Source organism: Gavia stellata, chromosome 1 (genome assembly GCF_030936135.1).
Source record: "Gavia stellata isolate bGavSte3 chromosome 1, bGavSte3.hap2, whole genome shotgun sequence".
Lineage (NCBI taxonomy): Eukaryota > Metazoa > Chordata > Aves > Gaviiformes > Gaviidae > Gavia > Gavia stellata.
In genome coordinates, this window is record NC_082594.1 from 11,248,484 (window position 1) to 11,274,374 (window position 25,891).

General features: G+C 41.2%; 1 protein-coding gene across 2 annotated transcripts in view; it reads left to right on the top strand.

Annotated features, from left to right (window-relative positions):
• Positions 1-25,891, top strand: part of FAT3 (FAT atypical cadherin 3) — a 323,651-nt gene that overhangs the window by 240,381 nt on the left and 57,379 nt on the right. For both annotated transcript variants that reach the window (XM_059827150.1, XM_059827219.1), the window contains exons 8-12: positions 65-275; positions 4,124-8,197; positions 15,565-15,761; positions 16,782-16,935; positions 19,638-19,871. In XM_059827150.1, coding sequence (XP_059683133.1) covers positions 65-275; positions 4,124-8,197; positions 15,565-15,761; positions 16,782-16,935; positions 19,638-19,871 — 4,870 coding nt within the window. The remainder of the gene's footprint in view (positions 1-64; positions 276-4,123; positions 8,198-15,564; positions 15,762-16,781; positions 16,936-19,637; positions 19,872-25,891) is intronic.

Sequence of the window (25,891 nt, forward strand, 5' to 3'; positions counted from 1 at the left end):
GACTAATATTTATGAAGTTTTAGTAGATGGATATCAAGATGTGTATTTTGCACTTGTTCTATAGGTCCGCGATCAAGAATTCCCTTATAGAAGAAACCTGGCCAGAGTCATCATAAATGTGGAAGACTCCAATGACCACAGTCCGTACTTCACCAGCCCATTGTACGAAGCCTCAGTGTTTGAATCAGCAGCAGTTGGATCAGCAGTCTTGCAGGTCACAGCTTTGGACAAAGATAAAGGAGAAAACGCAGAGCTTATCTACACTATTGAAGCAGGTTAGGACAGAGGCTGAAAATTTAGCATGATGATTCATGCCATATACAAAGCAGTGCTGTGATGGTTGTCTGTCTTGACACACAAGCCAGCTTCTTTGGTCTGCCCTCCCCTGTAGAGTTGGGCAAAGGAGGCGCCTTCCTGTTGGCTGGTTTTTATTTTGAAGCTATGATACCCAAAATTTGTCAGAACAGAACCTCATTCATGTTCACTAGATGACTACAGAGCCTTTTACCTCTAAGTCATTAGTTCAAAACCATCACAGAAGATAGATAGTTATTGAAAGCTACAGCCAGTGACTTGTTTTCAGGTTGCTGGCTTCAGCCTAGTACACAGTGGCTCCTCCGTAAACAAATGCCACAACAGCTGGTATGTCCTGGCATCTTTGCCAATATTCAGATCAGAGGAGCATGGAGACTAACACCAGGGCTATGCTAAAAAATTATGCCAGCAGAGCTGTAGAAGTTTAGTGGCACAAGGTCTCTTGAAACTAAGGGAGGGCATGGTGATACTAGATTAAAATTGCTTTTGCTGTTAAGATGTGGATATTTACATTGACCACATAATCTGTACCAGCAAAATCATTCCTCTGCTGGTATAACAGCACGGTCACGGGAAATTTGCGTTATCTCTGCCACACATGCAAGTGAATGTAATTTTCTCTGGCTCATATGGACCTGAAGTTAAGAATTATCTCTGAGACAAATCATTAACATATATGCAAGAGGGGTGCCTGGAAAAAGAGAGGCTCTGATCCTACAGGATCATTATTTATCCCTATATTATTATAAAGACTTGTCACTAGCTAGGATGGCTTATGTCAATTAGGAACAGGCTAGATGACAAAAAGTAAGTAATGGAATAAGAATATCTACACCATCTCATATTGATTTAACTTCATATTGTTCAAGCTCACACTTTAAATTAAGCTGATGTAATCTGAAGCTTAGAGAAGACCCAAGGAATATTTTTTCTGTCATTACCCTGTATGCTTTGTGGAACTAGAGTGCCTTAAGCAAACCAGAAGGTGAAGTCTTTTGCAGCTAAAAGTACTGAACTTAGACCCTTGTGATCTTACAAAGATCTTAGCACTACAAAACAAATATTTCCTTTATGCGCTGCATTTGGTCTTACCAGTTATTTCTCAGTATTATCCAGTGGTCTTTAACTTAGAGTGGGGAAAATTTAGGCATGCCCAGGCAGGACAACACTACCTTATAGAATGAACTTTGAGCAGTTTTGGGCCCCGCTATCAAAAAAGATGTGGACAGGCTGGAGAGGGTCCAGAGAAGGGCCACAAGGAAGATCAAAGGACTGGGAAGCCTGCCATATGAGGAAAGGCTGAGAGAAGGGGGTTTGTTCAGCCTTGAGAAAAGAAGGTTTAGGGGACACCTCATCACCATGATCCAGTATTTAAAGGGTGGCTACAAAGAAGATGGAGGCTCCTTTTTTACAAGGAGTCACATGGAAAAGACAAGGGGTAATGGGTACAAGTTACTCTTGGGGACATTCCGACTGGACACAAGAGGAAAATTTTTCACAATGAGAACAATCAGCCATTGGAATAATCTCCCCAGGGAAGTGGTGGATTCCCCAACATTGGACACTTTTAAGACTCAGCTGAACAGGGTGCTGGGCCATCTTGTCTAGACCATGCTTTTGCCAAGAGAGGTCGGACCTTATGGTCTTTGAGGTCCCTTCCAACCTGGTATTCTATGATTCAGATCAGATCAGGTTCCTGGGGCAATGTTTTTCAAGACCGTTCCCAGGTTTTTCTTGACGCCTTATTACTATTATTGGCTCCAGCACAATCACCTATAGGTCCCACCACAATGTAAAGAGCAACCTGATATGCCAGGAGTATGGCTCCCATACACAGGTAATAGAATAATACATGATGCAGACAAAAAAATATGATGATTAGAAAGGATGCTTTAGCTATTAGATGGTCCTTTTTTCAGTCTGCATGTTTTTCTCTTTTCTAGAGGCTCTGTCTTCCATTACAGCCTGTTTCTGTTTCATCATGAGCTCTCCCTGCAGTGTCAGACTTCAAACTTCCATTTACTATAAGTCACGCACTCCCCCCAGTTTCATTATCCCCAGATGTTCCAATCCCAGATGCATCACAATTCAGTCTTCTGCTGCTGTAGTTTCTATGATCCATAAAATCTGTGCAGTTGAGGATACTAATTTTAACTGCAGCATTCAGATTGTACACAGCCCTTTCATTCAGGGGAATTACTTACATCACCTTACATGTGAAGAAAGCAATTGGTAATGAAAGTAGCTTTTGTGTAATTTCATAAGAAATTCCTGAAGGAGAAGAACCAGCTCTGGCCTTGCATGTGGCAGTCGGTGGCTAAAAATTATTTGTATTAGCAAGTACTGACAAAATAACTGCAGCAGCATTTGTAGTGTCTGTAAATGTGACAGATACTGTGATCTTTATGAGAATTTGTAGCTCTGGCAGAATCTCAGCTCCTCAGTGAATAGCACAATTTTTGTTTTAGCTAGTAGAGTAAACTTTACTGGTCTGAAAGGATGGATATAAATAGAAAGCCAATACCAGAATTGAACTACATACAGTAGTATGTAGCTTAAATTAGCCTCCAAGCCCCAGAATTTACAACAGATAGCGAATCACGTCTTAAAAATAGTTTATACTAACTCACTTCATTTAGGATTCCATGTATTTGGTATTCCAGCTACAATTTTCACATTTACTGCTCTGTGCACAGCACCTGTAACAATCACCATTAAGAGAAAATCTCTTGTTTATCACCAGTTACCTGAGACGTATTTCTCTCCAGGTCACGGATGGATCCTTGACTGTAGATTGGAAGCAGTTCTGGATTTTAGAGTGTAAATTACAATAGCAGGAACATGTTATAATGCTTGGAATCGCTGTAACTCGGTACATGCTGTTTGTGTTTAGAATGAAATTCAGAAAAAGAGTCTGAATGCTTACACATGCCATATACACACACAGCATCCTATACTTCAAGCAGGCGCTCAAGGAACCAGCAAAATAAGGATTGCCTAATAAAGGCGATCTCTAATTATAGGGTAGGGATACATATCAAAAGTTTTGAATCTGTCTTGCTAAAGAAGAGGTTGGCAAAAAGACTAAAAAGAAAAAAAGACCCCAAAGAAGGTCCTTGATCCAAACTCACTGTTTTCACCTTTATGCAGTCAGTGATATTGCTGCTTTCATGTTATAACAGGCATTTCATGACATTTGCTGCTAAATCTCATTCATCTAGATTCGTCCTCCTCAGAGATCATATGATAAACCTTTGTGCCACAGGATACTTGAATCTCTTTCCTATGCTATTTGTTCTGGTTTGTTTTTCTAAATGCCACTTTAACCTTTTTATATTCAGTTCTTTGAGTCTTGAACTACTGTAATCTTCTCTACAGTTGCTTAATATCCCCTTCAATTAAGAGCCTGAGTTGTTATCCATTTGTCATATAATTGGCTTGTTAGCCTCTGATCTAGTTTCTTTGCCTTAGGTGTACATGTATTTAACTAATTCCCATAATTTAGGGATGCTTTTTCCTACTTCAGTAGGAGTAATGCACATGCAGCACTTGCTCAGATGTTGATACTCAGAATCAAGATATAGATAGCAGCACCTGAGTTTCTGAAGGTTTGAACACCTATACCATCTACTGTGATACCTGATTTTCAGAAAGGAAGGCTGGAAGGCCCTTTGAAGTTATTTTATGTTGTGGTGGGTTTTTTTTCAATAACTGCCTTTAACAAATTGCAGCTAATTGTTCCTGATCTGAATTATCATTAAGTGCGTTCTATTTAATTTCTAATTTGCTTCCAATATTTGTGTTCTAGGAAATACAGGAAACACATTCAAGATTGAACCAGTTTTAGGGATCATTACGTTACTGAAGGAGCCAGACTTAACCACAATGGGACAGTTCGTTTTGTCAGTCAAAGTGACCGATCAAGGTTCTCCACCGCTGTCTGCAACAGCAATTGTGCGGATATCTGTGACGATGGCAGATAACTCCCACCCTAAGTTCACTCTCAAAGAATACCAAGCAGAGGTTAATGAAAATGTGGATATTGGTACTTCTGTCATCTCTCTCTCTGCAATCAGTCAGTCCACGTTAGTTTATGAGGTTAAAGATGGGAATGTGGATGGAGTCTTCACTATAAACCCGTATTCTGGAGTGATCACCAGTCAAAAGGCCCTTGATTATGAACGTGCTTCCTTCTATCAGCTCATCATACAGGCAACAAATATGGCAGGCATGGCATCAAATGCCACTGTGAACATTCAGATTGTTGATGAAAATGATAACCCACCAGTTTTTATCTTCTCTCAGTACTCAGGCAGCATAAGCGAAGCTGCTCCTGTAAATAGCATAGTCCGGAGTGTGAATAACAGTCCCCTTGTGATACGTGCCACTGATGCTGACAGCAACCAGAATGCTTTGCTTGTCTACCAGATTGTTGAATCTACTGCAAAAAAGTATTTCACGGTAGATTCCAGCACAGGTGCAATCAGAACAATCGCAAATTTAGATCATGAAACAATAGCCCACTTCCACTTCCACGTGCATGTTAGAGACAGTGGGAATCCCCAGCTTACAGCAGAGAGCCCAGTTGAAGTGACCATTGAGGTAACTGATGTCAATGACAACCCACCAGTCTTCAGCCAGGCTGTATTTGAGACAGTCTTGCTGCTGCCCACGTATGTTGGTGTTGAGGTTCTCAAAGTCAAGGCTACAGACCCAGATTCAGAGATCCCTCCTGAACTAACATATAGTCTAATTGAAGGCAATATTGACCATTTTTTAATTGATTCAAGCACAGGGGTACTCACCATTAAAAACAATAGCCTCTCCAAAGACCATTATATGTTAATAGTAAGAGTATCTGATGGGAAATTTTATAGCACTGCTATGGTGACCATAATGGTAAAAGAAGCCATGGATAGTGGGCTCCATTTCACACAAAATTTTTATTCCACTTCTATCTCAGAAAACAGCACCAATATCACAAAGATTGCTGTGGTGAATGCTGTTGGTAACCGCCTCAATGAGCCTTTGAAATACAGTATATTAAACCCAGGCAACAAATTTAAAATCAAATCCACCTCAGGAGTCATTCAGACAACTGGCATCCCCTTTGATCGAGAGGAACAAGAGCTGTATGAGTTGGTGGTAGAAGCAAGCCGTGAACTAGATCACCTTCGTGTCGCTCGAGTGGTGGTGAGGGTTTACATTGAGGACATAAACGACAACGCCCCAGTGTTTGTAGGGCTCCCATACTACGCTGCTGTGCAAGTCGATGCTGAGCCTGGTACCCTGATATATCGAGTGACAGCTATTGATAAAGATAAGGGTGAAAATGGTGACGTGTCATATCTTCTGAAGGAAGACTACGGACATTTTGAAATTGATAGAGGAACTGGCAGCGTCACTTTAAAAGAAGCCTTCAATTCTGATTTATCTAATATAGAGTATTTGGTTGTCATTCTTGCAAAAGATGGTGGTAACCCGTCGTTGTCTGCTGCAGTAGAGCTCCCCATTACTATTGTTAACAAAGCAATGCCTGTATTTGACAAGCCCTTCTATACAGCTTCCGTGAATGAAGATGTAGAAATGCACACACCAATTTTAAGCATAAATGCGACCAGTCCCGAAGGCCAGGGTATCATTTATATCATTGTTGATGGAGATCCCTACAACCAGTTTAATATCGACTTTGATACTGGAGTTCTGAGTGTCATCAGCCCACTGGACTATGAAATAAATTCTCTTTTCAAGCTGATGGTGCGAGCCAGCGATGCCCTCACTGGTGCTCGAGCAGAGGTCACTGTGGACTTGATCATTAATGATGTGAATGATAATCCTCCAGTTTTTGATCAGTTGGCTTATAATGCTACTTTGTCTGAAGCATCTTTGATTGGGACTCCTGTACTGCAGGTTGTTGCTATCGATGCTGACTCTGACAATAACAAGATTGTTCAGTATCAGATAGTCCAGGACACCTTTAACAGCACGGACTATTTCCATATAGACAGCACCAGTGGCCTAATTCTGACAGCCCGGATGCTGGATCATGAACTCATACAGCAGTGCAGCTTGAAAGTCAGAGCAACCGATAATGGGTTCCCACCACTAAGCAGTGAGGTTCTTGTTAGTATCTCAATAACAGATATGAATGACAACCCTCCAGTTTTTAACCAGTTAATATATGAATCGTATGTGAGTGAACTGGCACCTCGGGGTCATTTTGTGACTTGTGTCCAAGCCTCTGATGCCGACAGCTCTGATTTTGACAGACTGGAGTACAGCATCTTATCAGGAAATGATCGGACCAGTTTTATTATGGACAGCAAGAGTGGTGTTATCACGCTTTCCAACCATCGGAAGCAGAGAATGGAGCCCATGTACAGCCTAAATGTCTCTGTGTCAGATGGACTGTTCACCAGCACAGCTCAGGTGCACATACAGATTCTTGGGGCCAACCTCTACAGCCCTGTGTTTTCACAGAGCGTTTATGTTGCAGAGGTTAGAGAAAACGCTGCTCCTGGAACTAAAGTAATCCATGTGAAGGCAACAGATGGGGATTCAGGTGTATATGGCCAGATAAGCTACTCCATAATAAATGACTTTGCCAAGGATCGATTTTTGATTGATAGCAATGGGCAGATTCTGACAACCGAGAGGTTAGACCGGGAGAACCCGCCGGAGAGTGATATCGGTATATTTTTGAGAGCTCTCGATGGAGGTGGCAGGACTACGTTTTGCACTGTGAGAGTGATAGTAGTGGATGAGAATGACAACGCTCCCCAATTTATGACAGTCGAATACAGAGCAAGTGTCAAAGCAGATGTTGGGAAAGGTTACTTGGTGACCCAAGTGCAAGCAGTAGATCCAGATGATGGAGCCAATTCCAGAATCACCTATTCTTTATACAGTGAGGCCTCGGTTTCAGTAGCTGATCTGCTTGAAATAGATCCAGACAATGGATGGATGGTCACCAAGGGTAGCTTTAACCAACTGAAAAACACAGTTCTGTCATTCTTTGTCAAAGCAGTTGATGGTGGCATTCCTGTAAAGCATTCCCTTATTCCTGTCTACATCCATGTTTTACCTCCAGAAACGATTTTGCCTTCCTTTTCTCAACCCCAGTATTCTTTTACCGTAGCAGAAGACACCCTCATAGGTAGTACCATCGACATTCTGCATGTTTTGCCTAATCAGGGTGCTTTGTATAGCACAGTTAATGGTGAGCTGACTGAAAACAACAAAGATGGGGTTTTCGTCATAGAGCAAGACACGGGGCTCATAAAACTGGATAAGAGACTTGACCATGAAACAAATCCGGCATTTCACTTCAAAGTTGCGGCCACCATTCAGTTAGACAAAGTAGACATTGTGTTGACTGTGGATGTGGAAGTTAAGGTATTGGATGTAAATGACAACAAGCCCATGTTTGAAACGGCTAGCTATGACGCAATCATAATGGAAGGGATGCCCATAGGAACGAAACTTATGCAAGTTAAAGCAGCAGATGCAGACTCGAGTGCAAACGGACAGGTCACATATACACTTGCAGTAGAATCAGAGCTGGAGAAGATCACAGAAGCGTTCACGATTGATAGCAACAGTGGCTGGATCAGCACACTGAAGGATCTGGACCATGAAAAGGATCCTGCTTTCACCTTTGCAGTGGTGGCCTCAGATCTGGGGGAAGCTTTATCTTTGTCATCAACCACCTTGGTCTCAGTTACTGTGACAGATATAAATGATAATGCACCTGTCTTTGAGCATGAGGTGTACAGAGGGTCAGTGAAGGAGAGTGACCCTCCAGGGGAAGTTGTGGCGGTTCTTAGCACCTGGGATGAAGACACGTCTGATGTCAACCGACAGGTTAGCTACCATATTACAGGTAAGAAACAACTTCTATGCTTTCTTCCCAAAATCAGCTTTACTGAAGAACTGTGCATGTGTCCAGTTTTATGTGAATACTTAGCAGGGTTTCAGCTAAATTATCACTGTGAATCAGACAATTGCATCTCTCTGGGGGTTTTTTGGTTTGTTTTTTATTTTGGACAGAATTTGCAGCAACTAGCGAAGCTGTAAAGAGGGAAAGGGAGTGTGTGTCTGTCTGTCCGGGTTATTCTCTCTGTATTTTCCAAGATTAATGCTTCATGATTTGCTGCAGTGCAATGTAGCGTGACCCATCAACCCATCATAATTAATGTGTTAGCTTGGAAACCATCATGACTTAATGCTTCAACCAAGGGAAGAAGAACATTTTATTCTTAAGGAGAAAATCCTTACATTTCCAAGCATTTAAAATTTTTTGAAATAGCGTTTTTCTTTTTGAGATAGGAAAGCGCATGCAGGAGCCACTTTGAAATACCACTGTTTAAAGGGGGGAAAAAAAATAAAAAAGGAATAAATCTTACATTGGAAGGAGTGGGGGGATGCCATTTCTTATCCACACAGATTTCTGGCCAGGGAAATAGTAATCCACTTAGAAGGACTGGTTAGCTGCCATACATTGTTATATACAGCATAAGGCAATTTAGATTACATTGCTAACATACTTTTCAAAGTGTGGTAACATTGCTCTTTCCTATTGTGCTATATTTATTATCATTCTTTTCTCCTAGATTCAGACTGGCTTTTGTGTGAGTATGTTATGATTGATGGGGAGGTACAGTTATTTTTCTGCCTACAGCTTGCATTGTTCAATAAATTTTGTAAGGAAATGACTTTGTCACTCCCCCCAATCTTCAAAATCTGAAAGCTAATATTAATTATATAGTAATAACCAGATTATTGGGCAAATTCACATTTTTCTCACTGGATAGGATTAGAATTACACAAGACTGCATGTAAGTAGCAGGCTATGGGCAAAAATTACTTAACTAACTGGATAACAGTTTGTATATTTTGCTCTGGAGGATAAGACTCATATTTCTTCGTTAGCTATCAAATTGGAAATGGTTGTGGGATGGTGTGTAGGGAGAGGTGTGATGTTCCAGTTAGCCGTAGATTGTCTGTGTTACACACCAGAAATAGCATCATTTTCAAAGCAGCCAGAAATTCATTCTCACCATTTACTTGAAAGTCTGGATTCAGTTTAAAGGTTTGCAAAGACTATGTGTTTATAGTGTGATGTGTTGTAGGATATTAGAAATAGAGGCAAAAATAGACTTGTGGATAAAGCACAGGATCTGGAGGCTTTGGGCAAGGTGCATTAGCTGCTGATGCCTCAGTTCCCGCATATCTAGAAGTAAATAAATAGCGCCTCATCCTAGAGATTTTTGTGATATTTGAAGGAGTTTGGGGATCCCAGTATGGAAAGTACTATAGGAAATGCAAACCCTTCATGTTTGTAACAAAGTTATGTTAGTGTACCGTGATCAGCTGAAAATACTGCTTTTTCTCTTTGTCCTGAAGTCTTTCAGTCATTTCTTATAATGAATTATGCTTTTAGTTACATAATAATGTTTTCTTCACATCCATGTGCTGTTACTTTAGCAAAAACTGGACTTTTGAATAATAACTGTCACATGTGACTCAAAAATTATCGATCATTCTGTACCTTAATTTCTATCACAGGTCAAAATATGTCAGATATTTTGCTAGTATTTTAGTTTCTGAAAACGTTAGATGTCAAAGCCCAAAACTTTCTCTGGTGTCTACTCTACAATTGATAAAGTGTTTATGCTCAGAAATTCCACTGTCTTTGAATATAACCTTTGAATTTGGGCAATGCACAAGGAGAAATTAGGTTCTTTCGATTAAAATGTCAAAACATATTAAAGTATAGTTTAACTAACGAAATAGTCTATTCACACTTTACCTCAAGTTGAGCTCAGGAACTGCACTTGAATTTTTCATCGAATGAGATTAGCTAGATGATTATTCAAATGCTGCAGCTTTCTGGAGGCATTTTGAGCCATAGAAACTTTTGTGAACACAATAAACAAACTCTGAGGAAAAACAGGACACTGACAAAAAGGGAGAAGAAAACAAATTATGAGAATGACATGTGGATCCACCAAAACCAGCTTTGTGCAGATACACTTGGAGAAAAGTAGCACGTAGATAAACACTCTGGGTCAGATGTGATCACTGAAGAGTCCTTTGCACTCTTTTGAGAAATACAAACGCTTATTGCAGTCTTCTGGTCAACTTTGAATAGGGCTAGATAGATTCCAGTGGGTAAATATATATATATATATATATATATTCTGTTTTAAGCTCCTTCAGTTTAGGATTGGTTTCCATGTTTACTGCCAAGTAGTTGCCATTTTCAAATCCACCTTCATCTGCATTTGATGGTGGGGGAAAAAATTTTGCACTTACCCTTTGTTATTTGTAGTGTGTAGCAGCTGGAGATGTTCACAAAGCAAAAGCACTATATATAAATCTTAACAGAAAATCAATAGGAAGTGCAGATGACACAAATGCACTTAAGGAGCACAGTATTTTTCTTTTGAAGGCTCATTTGAGGTCATTGCCTTTATCATTTGAGGCAGTTTGGCTAAAACCAAGGATCTGCTGATGTTTGGCTAGGATATTTAGCCAGCCTAGACCCAGCCAGACATTACTGAGATTTAACAGTGGTAAACCAGGAAAAAACACCAGAAATATGTCAGTTGCTAAGACTTTGGTACAGTAAAGTGCTTTGTGTTCCTCAGTGATGTTAATTAGGCTCCATCAGGCACGTAAATCTAAGGACAGACAATACTCTTTAAGCTTGGTTCAGCTGAATACAAGGAAGATGGACAGTGTGTTTGTGAAGAATGAACTGGTATTGTACACAGTAGGTTTTTTGCTGGGTTGATTGCCCAGTATGAGCAAAGTGATGGGTTTTGTTTGTTGTTTATTTTATATTTGACATCCCGGAGTTCTGGAGAAATGGATGTTTCAGTGTTTTGGGAGGACTTGTGCTACAGTCTGAAGAACAGTGTCTGCAATTTTACGATAGTAAAGCTAAGAGGATTGGGTTTATCATTTCAGCAGCACAATAAACATGCAACATCTTAAACTGGGAGTGGAGGATAACCTACTGATTTTATGTGATGCAAATGCCTGGAGTTCTAATTGGGAATTGAAAGTTTCTAAATAAATGCATAAACGTAAGAGAGAAACTAAATAAATAAGTTAGTAAATATTCAGTTCCCCCTCCCAGATCGGGACATTGCGGTGAAAAGTGATACTGTTGGCTTCTAGTTTTCAGTTCCCTTTTATCCGTTATAATTCCCTCTGTGTGTGCTTTAGTAATGATGTGTGTCAGGATTTGTTTATTTTGGATCACTGTGTCTCTGCATTTCATTTGTATCTGGCTGTTTTCTTTCTTTTCTTAAACTTGAGCTTGATTTGGCTTTGTACTATTTGCTGACTAGGGAGGGAGGGAGAGCATTATTTAAACTTCAAGTAACAAAAGATAAAAGATAATGCTGATTCTTTTAGCCTCAAAGCCTTTCTAAAAAGTTACTGGAGTGTTTTTTGTAGCTAGCACTTCACTGTTGTGACATTCAAAGTAGAACATAAGAAAACTGCCAAAAGATTTTAAAGAATCCATTAATGCATGTAGTCAGGAGGCTTCTGTTTAGAAAAGCTACATTATTCAGAGCGAAAAACTAATTAATTAGAACACCCCTAGGAAACTGAATCTGCTTACATATATTAGTGAAAAAGTTAATTAATCACTGCAGAATGAGATCTGCATTAAGACATATGTGTAAGTACTAGAAAATGGTTCCCTGAGCCACAGTGTGGATTTTTTTGCCTTTCCTTTTTTAAGAATATTTCCTTGACAGTATTTTAGTGTTTACATCTCATTATTTCTGTTACACTTCAACAACTTCCACCTTTGTGTTCCATCAACAAAGTGTATAGCCAGTCCTGAGAAGCAAGAGAAATGAAAGGTAGCGCTAATGAAAAAGGCATGCAGATAAACTGTTACACGTGTTTGCTGCCTATTGCATGGGTTTCTTGGTCATTCAAATTGATCCTTTTCTAGTGGAGTAAAGGGGGGGGGAAGGGATCCCAAGGACCTTTTTTTTATACATACTCCCCAAATTCCTATGTATTATTTAAAAGCCATTCCATCAACAACAAAGCAACGGTGATTTTAAAATTGCTCCAAGCTAGTGTTACTGCCAGCCATAAAAGCCACCAGCTGATTTTAATTAGATTTTACCTTTCCTCTTTCCTTAGCAATGGGATATCTGTACCTTGAGTGTATTGCTTCATAGTTGGTCGGGACAGTTAATCATTTCCTTTTACAAAAGGACTAATATGCAGGAAAGCACTGATTGATATCACGAAGCTAAAGAAGAATATTTAAGACCATTTTTATTAATGGTTTACAACATTAAACTCACTATGACAAGATTACAGCCTTTCATAGAGGAGAGTTAAGCTTTTTTATGCTGGTGTTGAACTGAATAGAGAGAATTTAATGTCAATCAGCAGGGGTCTACCTCCTTTGAAGTCACATTAAGACTCAAGTCAATGGACAGATCCTCATTGCTTTGGATTGTGTTCAGATCTGGCCTGTAGTGCACATTGACATACTGTGTAACCCTCTTTAGGAGAAATGTGTGTTTATATCACACAACAGATTAAACAAGGTTAAACTGAGTCCTCTGATGATTATTCCAGACTATTGTAAAAAACCAGTGGGAAAACTGGGATCTGCTTGGTTTTCTCATCAAAAAAGGCGATTTTCCACCAACAGAAAAAATCTGTGTTTGATATATCAGTTTTGTGCTCTGCATGATTAGAGGGCCTTTTGTAATTATAACGCCTATCTGACTGATTTTCTGGAAATCTTATTCATTACAACATGCTTTTTTGACACAGTTACAGCTAGGACAAATGGTGATGCTTAACAAGAAAGATTTGCTCAGCCTGTCTTAACTGACTTTTAGTTTTCATATCAACTAGAAACCAGTCTATCTTGTCATTAGTAGCTAATGAAGAATGCACAGATTACAGCCTGTGACCTCTTTTCTGCTTTTTGATGTAAAAAGAAGGTACGAAATGTGCATTAGACTTCTTTGCTTGGTTTTAAGCTCAGTTTCAAGTTCAGATCTTCTCTGCCCTGTTTTTTTGCTAAGAAGGTCCCTGGGAACTGACAGAATTGTGACACCAGAAGCAACAACGGTGACACCTAATCTCTTGACAGCAGAGGCAACTCAAATAAATTCAGCCTTGGATTTTTTTTTTTTAAATACTTATTTACTCAAACATTCAACACAAGTACTAGAGAGGAAGGTTTAAGACCCTGGTCTTTCCACTGAGCTTGGGCAGATCCTGTGACACATGTCAGGACCCTGAATAAGTTGTAGCAAAGGTACACTAGCATGCTTGACATTCTTGATCCTGTTAAAAAAAAAGAGTAAGCATTCCCTTAATACTTTTATACCACTTTTATACATGAGAAACGTGGAAAGTAGTTCTCAGATTGCATTTCTGCATGAGAGAGCACAGGAGAAAGCTTAATATGGTGGGGAAACAGCTAGTAGCAGGTTAGCTGGAATTAAAGTTCACCCAGTGGAGCAGCGTGATGCTTTTTTCTATGTCCTCACTCAGTTTCTACAGCACATGAGTTTGCTATGACTATAGTGCTCTATTCTAAATTATTAAAGGTGCAGATAGGTTTTTACAGACCAAGGTTATGTTAGATGCTGGGCAGAGAAGACTGGGTAGTTGGCTTTACTAGTTTTGGCTGGGGTACAATTGATTTTCTTCATAGCAACTGGTATAGTGCTATGTTTTGGTTTTGTGACCAAAACAGTGTTGATGCCACAGGGATGTTTTAGTTACTGCTGAGCAGTGCTTACACAGAGTCAAGGCCTTTTCTGCTTCTTACCCCGCCCCGCCAGCGAGTGGGCTGGGGGTGCACAAGGGGTTGGGAGGGGACACAGCCGGGACAGCTGACCCCGACTGACCAAAGGGATATTCCAGACCATATGATGTCATGCTCAGCAATAAGAGCTGGGGGAGGAAGGAGGAAGTTCGGCGTTACGGCATTTGTCTTCCCAAGTAACCATTAGGCATGGTGGAGCCCTGCTTCCCTGGAGATGGCTGAACACATGCCATGAATTCCTTTTTTTCTTTGCTTGTGTGTGCAGCTTTTGCTTTCCCTATTAAACTGACTTTATCTCAACTCATGAGTTTTCACACTTTTACCCTTCCAGTTCTCTCCCTCATCCCACTGCGGGGTGGGGAATGAGTAAGCAGCTGTGTGCAGCTTAGCTGCCTACCTGGGTTAAACCACAACACTGGTTTAAAAGATTTTACTGCCTGGTCTGACAGGGGCTTGAGATCAGTCTCAGAGAAAGGTGACCGAAGCTGTTTTCTTCATGGAGCAAGCCAGGGACTGTACCATTTCAGATGAAAGAGTAAAGAACAGTTGGAAACATTAAGAACAACTGTGCTTGCCTTGATTATTGTACCCTTCTACATGTGACATGTCCTTACTTCCTTCCTGAGGATGATGTGAACCAAATCTTTCCCTCTCCCACCCTGCTTTTGTCACCAGGCAATGTAATGATGTGGAAGAGCAACATTGCCAGGTTCAGTGTCGGTGTTACGGCATGAATAAAAGCTGTTCTGCTTTGTCTCCTGCACTCCTTTCACCAGCTTTCACTCTCGGATACATTTGATCTAATTGTACTGCTTATCTTCCAGCTGCTCCTCAAATGACCTCTTATTAGGACTATTTAATACTAATGTGTCTTCCTGTGCCGTGTAAACTTTTTTTAAAACTAGAATTTTAATGAGTAGAAGAACAGCGCAGCTGTATGATAAAGCTTTCATTAGAGGATTCCTTAATAGAACCCACTTCCAGTCCTTGATTGCATAATCAACAGCTAATGAAATTGTCTTGGTAACAAGAGCTACGGTGTATTACATCCTCTCCCGAGACTAAGTGGAAAGACAATTGTACCAGCCTGAGAGCACTATTGATTGTTCACAGTTTGAATTTGATTGCCCTTACGGGGAACTAAACAAGAGATCATCTTCAGCTCTGCTAAATGGATTTCGTTTCCACTGAAAGTTATTGGTTCACTTTCATACAAGGCGTTCAGGGGGCAATAAACACAGGGAGTGTAATCTCATTACAGATTTCCTGAGTCTGCGAGTTTGAAAGCGCCGATCACTGCAAAACAAATGACGGCTGCTTAGTTCAGGTCCTCTGAGAGGTGTCTGTGTGTTTAAACTAGGTGGGAGCTCTGAAGGGACACCCCAGCCCATTGCGTGTTGCTTGTCTCGTTGCAGGAGGGAATCCCAAAGGGAAGTTCGCTCTGGGACTGGTTCAGAATGAGTGGAAGGTTTATGTTAAAAGGCCTCTAGATCGGGAAGAGCAAGACGTTTATTATCTGAACATCACCGCCACGGATGGCCTCTTTGTAACCCAAGCTGCTGTGGAAGTGATCGTCACTGATGTTAATGATAATAATCCAGTTTGTGAACAGGTGAGTTAGCAACAGCCACAGCAATCGACTGTTGTGTTGAAAGCGATGGTTTCCCTATGGATGTTACTGCTATTTAAAGGTATTTACAAGCAATACCCGTTTTCATCCTTAAGGTCTTAGCTGAAGAATCTGGAGTGATCTGGGAGAGGAGCAAGACGAAGCAGTCCTGTGAAGCCAGGATTAAAGGATAATGGTCTAGTAAAAGTAGCAAAGGACTCTTGCCACAAATGACCTTAGTTGGCTTTAGAAAAAATGAAGCATTGTGAGATGGCACTGGGAAGCCACTCCTCCCCTGAAGAAAAAATGTGCTTTCCCTTCACAACCAATGTGGAAACGTCTTCAGTCTAGTTTAGCTCCAGCCTTCCTGAACCTGGCAGACACCAGAGACCCAGTGGAAAGGGCAGAAGACTTTAGCTTGCTTTCATGTTGTCGAGCATGCATGCAGTGTGGCCTGATCACAGCTTTCACAGTGCTCTTGCTCTGTGGGAAGGCAATGCAGGGTGCTCGTATTACTGAAATAGAAAGTTCTGTGTGAAAGGAAACAGACGATGAAATCCAGAGTTCCTTAATGGTACTGCTTACAGAATCTTATATAGTATGTATATACTCATATAATTCCCATCATTACATTATCACTGATGGACTGCTGTCATTGCAAGCACCACTCTGGGGAATCACAGTCTGTATCTCCCTCAAACACTGCTGGATGAGGCGATAAAAATAGTTGTCTTCGTTAGCACACTTACCAAAGTTTGCATTTCATGGGTGTTAATGAAACAAACGGAAGATAGAAAATGAGACCGCATTTAACACCTAAGATGAGCCCTATTAAGGGTCATAATTTGGCATTGTTTTTGTGACACCTCAAAGCTTAACAGTAATTGGAATTTCTAGGAATGTGTTACATAGGAAAATCGTTTCCTATATGGAAAGATGCACTACAGAGAGTTTAAAAAAAGGTTGTGCAAAGACTATAAAATACTGTTACAGCATAGCTTACATTTCTGTTTTTGTCTCTAGGTTGCATACACAGCACTGTTTCCTGAAGACATTCCATCAAACAAAGTCATTCTTAAAATCAGTGCTAAAGATGCTGACATTGGGTCCAATGGTGAAATTCGCTACTCTCTCTATGGTGCTGGGAACAATAAATTTTTCTTAGATCCAGAAAACGGTAAGATGACACCTGAATGTTTCCAAATAGCTTTTTTAATCCCTTGACATCAGTGGGTGATAGTTTCCTTAACTAGAGTTAGGTTACACTTGGTTATCAGCCAGCTGTTCCAGTTTTGGCAGGCGTGGATGACCACTTCTGAAGTGGTGGAGGTAGGAGGGAGAAGGAAGAACGTCTTTGTTGTCCAGGTTGAATGTTAGAACAGTGGATGACGACCCTTTTGTTTCCCTGCCAGACCTCAAGTTAGGTCAGAGATGTATCATAGAATCATAGAATAGTTTGGGTTGGAAGGGACCTTTAGAGGTCATCTAGTCCAACCCCCCCTGCAATAAGCAGGGACATCTTCAGCTAGATCAGGTTGCTCAGAGCCCCGTCCAACCTGACCTTGAATGTGTCCAGGAGTGGGGCATCTATAGTCTCTCTGGGCAACCTGTGCCAGTGTTTCACCACCCTCATTGTAAAAAATTTCTTCCTTATATCTAATATAAATCTGCTCTCTTTTAGTTTAAAACCATTGCCCCTTGTCCTATTGCAACAGGCCCTGCTAAAAAGTTTGTCCCCATCTTTCTTATAAGCCCCCTTGAAGTACAGAAAGACTGCAATAAGGTCTTCCTGGAGCCTTCTCTTCTCCAGCCTGAACAATCCCAACTCTCTCAGCCTTTCCTCACAGGAGAGCTGTTCCAGCCCTCTGATCATTTCTGTGGCTCTCCTCTGGACCCACTCCAACAGGTCCATGTCTTTCCTGTGCTGAGGACTCCAGAGCTGGATGCAGTACTCCAGGTGGGGTCTCACCAGAGCAGAGTAGAGGGGCAGAATCACCTCCCTCGACCTGCTGGTCACACTTCTTTTGATGCAGCCCAGGATGTGGTGGGCTTCCTGGGCTGCGAGCGCACATTGCTGGCTCATGTCCAGCTTTTCATCCACCAGTACCCCCAAGTCCTTCTCCACAGGGCTGCTCTCAATCCCTTCATCCCCCAGTCCCAGAGGTTGCCCCAACCCAGGTGCAGGACCTTGCACTTGGCCTTGTGAGGTTCACACAGGCCCACTTCTCGAGCTTGTCCAGGTTCCTCTGGATGGCATCCTGTCCCTCAGGCATGTCAACTGCACCACTCAGCTTGGTGGTGTCTGCAAACTTGCTGAGAACGCAGTCAATCCCACTAAGTCATTGATGAAGATATTAAATAGTACTGGTCCCAATATGCACCCCTGAGGGACACCACTTGTCACTGGTCTCCATCTGGACATTGACCACTACCCTCTGGATGTGACCATCCAACCAATTCCTCATCCACTGAACAGTTCATCCATCATATCCTTACCTCTCCAATTTAGAGAGAGGATTGTTGTGGGGGACCATGTCAAAGGCCTTAAGACGTCCAGATAGATGACATCCATAGCTCTTCCCTTGTCCACTAATGTAATCACTCCATCATAGAAGGCCACGAGGTTGGTCAGGCAAGACTTACCCTTGGTGAAGCCAAGGCTGCCTCGAATCACCTCCCTGTCCTCCATATGCCTGTCCTGGAGTCTTTTTGGTAGAGAAAATGCCAACATAGTCCTCCTTCACCTTCAGACTTCACTTTTTCCACCTTGGTCTAGATATATTGGTATTTAGACCCTGTAAAAAAGACATTCCTTTTACACACAGGTTTTGGGGGACAACAGATATCAGTAAGGAATTTGCGGCCACAGTGGAGTGCTACAAAGGTCTTGTACATTGGGCAGTTGGTCTGGAAAAATATATTGTCTCTGCTAAGATCTAGATTTTATGATTGTTATGAAGTAAAGCTAAATAAAATCATTTTCCCATGAATAAAAATCTCACCCCTCTGTTATTCTTAGGAATTTGGTTTTCATAATGATAGACTAAGTCCTTCCCTGTGCAATTCCTCCTCCGCCTGACTAGCAAGAGGCAGCGCCTGCTATTGCCGTAGCATTACTGTTGGAAGAGGAGGTGTTTGGAGATCTATGCAGTGTGTGGAAGGGGAAGTATCGCCCTCTTCAAGGAAAATTTTGTTTTTAACTGCAGATTACACCCTTTACAAAATTAACCCAAAACTTACCTTCCAACTAGCAGTGGCTGTTTGGTGATGTGGTGATGTTTGGCGGTTGTTTATCTGTGCAGTGGAAAATGGATCGTGGGTAAAGCTCTCACAGTGTCAATAAGCTGGCTTTTTGTTGCTGTTGATGTTTATTGTGATACCTGTCTCTGTATGAGAATAAGATGCCAGAGGTATCTACAGGAATTCATAACTGGTTGAAGATTGTTTTGTGGGGAGAAGAGAGAGGGATGTTGATGTTATTTTTGAACGGTAGCATTAAAAAACTTTAGAGTTCATTATGGCTGCTGTCATCAGATTCAGGATGTGTTTCTGTGTCTAGGAGTCTATAAATCTTGAGAGTAACAGAAAGACAGACTTGTAAAAACATGGTGGTGTTCATATGGGTGAAGTTGTAGGCTGTTGAAGGCCACCATGAATGGGTTGTCCTCCCGGCACTCATATTGGCAGCTCATTTTGTTGGTTAAAGAGGAGTGAGAAGTGATACTGCTGTGAGTTTTTAATCCATTCATCGGAATAAGCGAGGTTGATTTTTTTTTCTCTTTCCTATTCCTGTGAAATACATGTTTTTGAGATACCCTGTCTAGAATTAGTGATGTTGCTACAGTAGTAGTGATGACTGCTGCTTTTAATCAATTTTAGGTGAGCTGAAATCCTTGGCCCCTCTCGACCGAGAGAAAATCCCTGCATACAACTTGGTTGCGCGAGCCACAGATGGTGGTGGCAGGTTTTGCCAATCAGAAATCCATCTTATTTTAGAAGATGTTAATGATAATCCACCAGTGTTTTCATCTGATCACTACACCGCATGTGTCTATGAGAACACAGCCACTAAAGCTTTGTTAACAAGAGTCCAAGCCACTGATCCTGATGTCGGTAAGTGAGTAATGCTGTAAACAGTAATTGATGTACAGGAAAACTCTGTGGGTTGGTGGAATTGCAATACAGATTAATTTTTCTATTGCTGCCTTTCCTCATTCTTTCCTCCTTTTGTTTCTGCATCCTCCCTTTTTTTCTCTCTTCTGTTTCTTTACATTGAAAGGGTCATGGCTAACCTTGACATAATAGTGTTAGGAACAGAAAAGCATGGCAGCAGCCACAGAAGGATGTAGTCTTTTATTCTCTTAATCAGGGATAGCTATGTTTAGGGGTAAATGATAGTTTTGGGGGTAAATTCCAACTTTCTTCCTCCAGTGGTCTTACCTCTTTTCTTGAGCCATGGTTTTGAATACCCATGCCTCTATTTATGCAAATAATATAGTTACATGCCATAGGGACCTATACGATTAATCACAGCTTTTCTAGAGTTTTATACTGCTATAACTCCCATTTGTTCCGGCTGGTTACCTTAGCATAAAACTATTGTTTTACCCTGTGAATGTACATTATAAATGTTCTGGTTGTTTAACTGTGCATTCTTTTAAAATGTAGTAGTTTATTATATGAGGACCTTAACCTTGAAATCTGGGCCCAATTATAAATATTTAAAGGGGTTTTTTTGCATAACACAGTGGTAAAACCTACTGAATATCAGAATTTTTTTTTAGCTCATTCACTTCAGATGGAATAAATAAATCCCATAGTTTATTTTTTCTTCCTGTGGTTTTGGAGATGTTTTGTAAAAACTGTGGCCTGAGTAGCTTCACATAAAAAGTAGACCTTTCATTGAATGAAAAAATATTTCATGTTAAAATCTTATTTTTTTTTTTTTTAAGTATGGTACGTGCTGGAAGTCTCAGTTGTTACTAAGGCTGATAAAGTAAATATACAGCAATCAGTAAAGGAGCCGCAAGCATTCATTAATGTGTCTATGAAGAGCTGCATTATATGCCTTGGTTGAAAAATCACAATTAAAATTATGATACTGTCCTGCAGTGAAAAGCCAATTACTGGTACTAAACTACTGAACAGTCTGAAGACGCAGTGTTGTTGTTTTCCACTGTTGTCTTAATTAGCATTTTTCTCATACGCGAGATGACATTCAAGGAGAGGGGGGAGATAGATAGAAAGAATTAGAATCAAAAGTTGCCAATAAAAGTTCTTGCTAGCACCAACTTTACATAATAGATGGTTAGCAATGAAAAAACCACATGACCTAATTGCTACATCTTCTTTCTGAAACTAGATAAGTTAAAGGGAGGGATACATGTGATGCATGAGAAGGGGCTATGTACTTCCTTAATGATTAGACCTGAAAATCAAACAAAACACTCTATCATATGGAAGTAAGTCTAGTCTCTAAAATTGAAATTTATATTAATTACTGTTCTATTAGTCCATACTAAAATCACTGATTCCCTACTGCTGCATAATGAATGAGTTCAGGTAATGTAATGTTTCCAGCACAGAGAAAAAATGTATTATTGATATTCCTGATGGGCTATGATATTCCTGTAAGGTTTTGTAAAACGTTATCCTGAAAACATCAGTGAAGCCAGTAATCATCATACAAATCAATTTTTGACATTCAGGAAACATCTTACGATCAGCCTTAGAATTTGCCAGTTCTTCTGCTTTGGGCTATAAAGAGCTATATACTGTAAGGATAGGAGTATTAGTATAGAGGCCATTGAGATAAAACTTGAGAGAAGTCAATTTGCAGTCTGCAACTAAACACCATTTAACATAAAGCTGAAAATATTGTATTTAGACACTGTTGGATAATTAAGGCCATTTCCAGATAACAGGAGAATAGTGTTTTATCTGCTTTGTGCCTTTGATGTCTCTTAAAGTTTCTGAACTCATAATGTCCTGGGAGTTTTCAGGATTGGAACATAAATTGTTGTTTAATATATTTGTAATTTGGATACATGCTTAGAAACTAGCTGTACCAGCTGGACACACTGAAGGAGAGATGTGATTCTTCTTCACAGTATTTAACAGAAGAAAAATGCTTTAGCTATCAAGCACTTAACTCCAGCAGCAAGCAAGTTCGTTTCACATAACCTCTCCACGTAGCTAGGTGACTTAAATTAAAAGATTGCTTGAAGGAAGAGAGTATACACACATCCCTTTGTTAAAACATATTAGTAACTTTAATATTAGACAATTCTTTCTCCCATCCTGCTTCCACTGGAAATTATTAAAAATTCTTAAAATTTCCACAAGATAACATTTCCTACTACACCAACTACACATTTCCTACACCACCATCAGGTTTGGAAATGTGCAAACTAAGAAATGAAAGAGAAATGCTGTTTTTTTCAGTTTTTTAGAGAAGTTCACAGGAGCAGTGGATTTTCCACCTCCCACTGTCTTCAAATCAAAGTGCCAAATTACTCCATTCTGTTCAAATTAAGGCACAAGAAGAGTTGGAGTGAATGCTGAGGTGTAATTACCTGAGTGAACCCATCAGACAACTACAATATCAGCCCGTTTCAAAGGAATTAGTGTCATGCTAGAGCAGCAACACTGAGAAAACCTGCATGGTACTTTGTGGCGAGCATGACATTAAAAAAATTGATAAACTTCAAAATAAACCTGGAGCCTAAAACTGAACTGCAGGTGCATACTCATTTCCAGTGCTGTTTGTGTTTTCTGCATGCATACAGTGTTGCAGCCTCACTTGCAGAGTACAAGAATGAATGACAACATGGTCCAAGCTCAGCAGCGCTTTAAGAGGTGGTTAAATCCTGCCTCACTTGCAGCTGCTTTGCCTTGCGAATGTCCTTCATGCTCAGGCCTGTTTCCGTGATGATTGATGGTGTAGTCTATCAAAGGCAGAAGCGCTTACTGTACGAAACATGAACAGTGCGTCATCTGTCCTTCTGCAGTCCTCTTCACCACCACTGGGGCATCGGCGCTTCCACACCATCCCCATTTGTAGTCAGTTTAGTGATTTCACTGACCTATTGATTTTTTTCTGGGTTTGTGATGAATACGGGGTTCTAATTTTGCTCAAAATGGGAACGACCTTGTCAGCCAGCCCTGTCTTGCATGCCACTGCTGCTGCCTTCCAGTCTCTGCATTTTCCTATGGTTAAAGCCATGGCTGGTACCCGCTCGTGCAGGTCCTCCCCCATTCCCTGCACAACCAACCAGTGTAGATGGACTAGGTTGGCTTGGAGCCAGCACCTTGTATTGCATGCACCCAATGTGCAGGAAAACACAGGCATGTGGGCAGACAAAAAATTGGCAGGAGTGGCCTTTATTTGGTTGCAAAGAGTTCCCCACAGTGCAGAGACCTCCCTGCTCTGTCCTTAGCTGTCCCTCACCCCCACGCCCCTTCTCCAGCCCCAGAGCCCATACAAGTACATTGCACAGGAGGTGTGGTGACATGCAGCCTGCAAGGAGCCAGCTGGTGCCCAGGTTTTGGTCTGGCTAGCCAAGTCTAGGAGTTTCTCAGAGACACAATTCAGACTGATCTGATTCTTCCTTGAATAGCAGTCACACCTCAAACAGCAAAGGCCCGCACCCGCTCGCTTGCCCAGCCAGGCAGTCCTCCTTTGCCAGCTGCCCTATTCTTTTACATAGTTTTGTCCATGCCTTTGTCTCAGTTCACAGTCCACTTCCCAGCAGGAATGACCCCGTGTTCCCCTGCCCTATTTTTGTGGCATGTACAAACAGCAAATGAGTCAGCTGTGGGCTGAAGGTGAGGACCACAGGGTTGTGCATGGTGACAAGTCAGAGGTGACACACTTTGGGTGGCCTTGCTAGAAACGTGCCTCCTGGCCGTGTGGATACAGAGGTGTCACGGTGCAGGGTTCACACAGTCACAGAATGGTTGAGGTTGGATGGGAGCTCTGGAAGGTCATCTTGTCCAACCACCCTGCTCAAGCAGGGTCACCTACAGCAGGTTGTCTAGGACTGTGTCCAGATGGCTTTTGGAAATCTCCAAGGTTGGAGATATTCCCTGAATGCTGTGCAGTGTGGGCACCCCAGGGGCCCTACGGGAATAACCAGAGACCTGCACTGTGGATACAGACAAAAGCATAACATCCTCACCATGACCTGGCAGAGCCATGCAGACAGGCAGCAAAGCCACACTGATGCCCTCTCTGACTGCCAGTTCTTCCCAAACTGGGCATAATTTAGAGAAGAAGGATTAATGGCAGATGAGATTTTGCAGAAAGTGTAGTTTGGGGAAATATTCTCGCATATCTAATAGCAGATTTAATAGCAACCTAGAAAAATAATAAGCAGAGTGCTACTGTTTTTCCAAAGCATTTTATCACTTTCCTGCATAGGATGCCCAGAGTTACAGGTGTGTCCCAGCTTCTGCAGGGCATATAGCCTCACAGCAGAATGCAGAACAGTCTGAGGTTTATTCGTCAGTTCCAAAAAAACCATCCAGCTATTTTGGAGGTGGAGAGATTTGAATTATGACCCTGGTTTTCTGTTCCTTGTTCTCCGTAGCTGAAGCTTTGGTACCTAGGTGGGTGTGAGGGGAAAAATGGGTGTTGAAAGCCTAATTCAGGGAGCCAAGATAAGACTTGAGGCTCTCCCATAGATAAGTTTATACAGTCTGGTTATACAGGTCAATTGCGATTGAATTTCGTTGTGTTTTTTAGAGAGTTGTATAAAGTTAAATATTACTTGGACCAAGACTTATGAGAAGGATCCTGTAGTCATCTGATTAATGCATTTGTGTTTAATGTGGAGAGTGTAAATCAATCAAGTCAGTAATCAGGCTGGTTCTTGGTGTGGGGAACCAATTATTCACCTCTTTGCACAAAGTGGAAGAGCTGCAGCAGAAGGGACTCAGCCTTTCTGGAGAAGCCGTTTGATCTTCTCACTAGGAGACATCTGCTCCCTAACCCCGACCTTCTCCACCAAGAAGTACAAGGGAGCAAACTGAGGCCTGGCATTTGCCTGGTGAGCAGCTGGGGAACGTGGCAAACTGGGGGAAGAAGTGCCATTTTCTTCCAGCTTCTGATGGAAAGTTTTATCTTGGATTTCAAAGAAATCTGTGACAAAATTGATATTTTCCCTGCAAGGTTTGACCTCAGTGATTTTGATGTTTCAATAAAGACTTGGGTTTTAAAAAAAAAAACCAAACAAAACAAACCCTTCCTACATGCGCTCGTAAGGCAGGTGCACAGGAAATAAGAATGTCTTTTCTAGGGAAGAATGGTAATATAAATTTCTCCTCCAGTCCAGTCTGGAGTGTACCTACCTCCAGGAGGGTGGTGAAGCAAGCATATTGTATCTTCTTTTTCTTCTTGTCCTCTCCTTGTGTCAATGAGAAAAATGAAGAAACCATTAAAACAATAAAAATTAAATACCTGTCAGAAAAAACGACTGAGGAACACAGATAGTTCTCCGGAGTTTATCACTTGTTTGTACAAAGTGGCATCGAAGTGCTGGTGAGCACAGCACAGAAAAAAAATCACTCTTGTTAGGTTGTTCAGTGGGTCACTGCTTTCAAGAACACGTCCATGGAATTAATGAGTACAGACTTCAACGTTATTAACGATGAGCTTTGCTCTTGAAGAAATTAGGGCAACTGAGCCTGTTGCACACACAGCTGGGCCACACAGCTGGGCTTGGGGAAGGGTAAAGTGCTGCCAGGTGAGACTGCAGAAGTGTCAGAGAGGAGTGCAAGACAGTTACAACTTGATTGAAGAGCAGTTCTCTGAATTATGTATAATGGCAAGGAACAAAATAACAGAAATGCTGAAGCAGATACTGATTTTGGCATTTGCTGGCAAAGCCAGTATACAGCAAACCTCTACTTTGCATGTTTGTTTATGTTGGGCAGGTCCCTTAAAATGGGTCTAGAAACTTTTGAGGCATTCAGGATCTGAAAAAGAAGAAAACAAGGTTTGAAGCATGAATAAGAAGAATAACAGAAGTAATAGGACAGAAGATTTACTAAAACCCAGCAGCTAATAGGAAGATAACTTTGGCAATGATGCCAACACTAGCTAGATGATACTTCTGGATATTGTCTGAGTT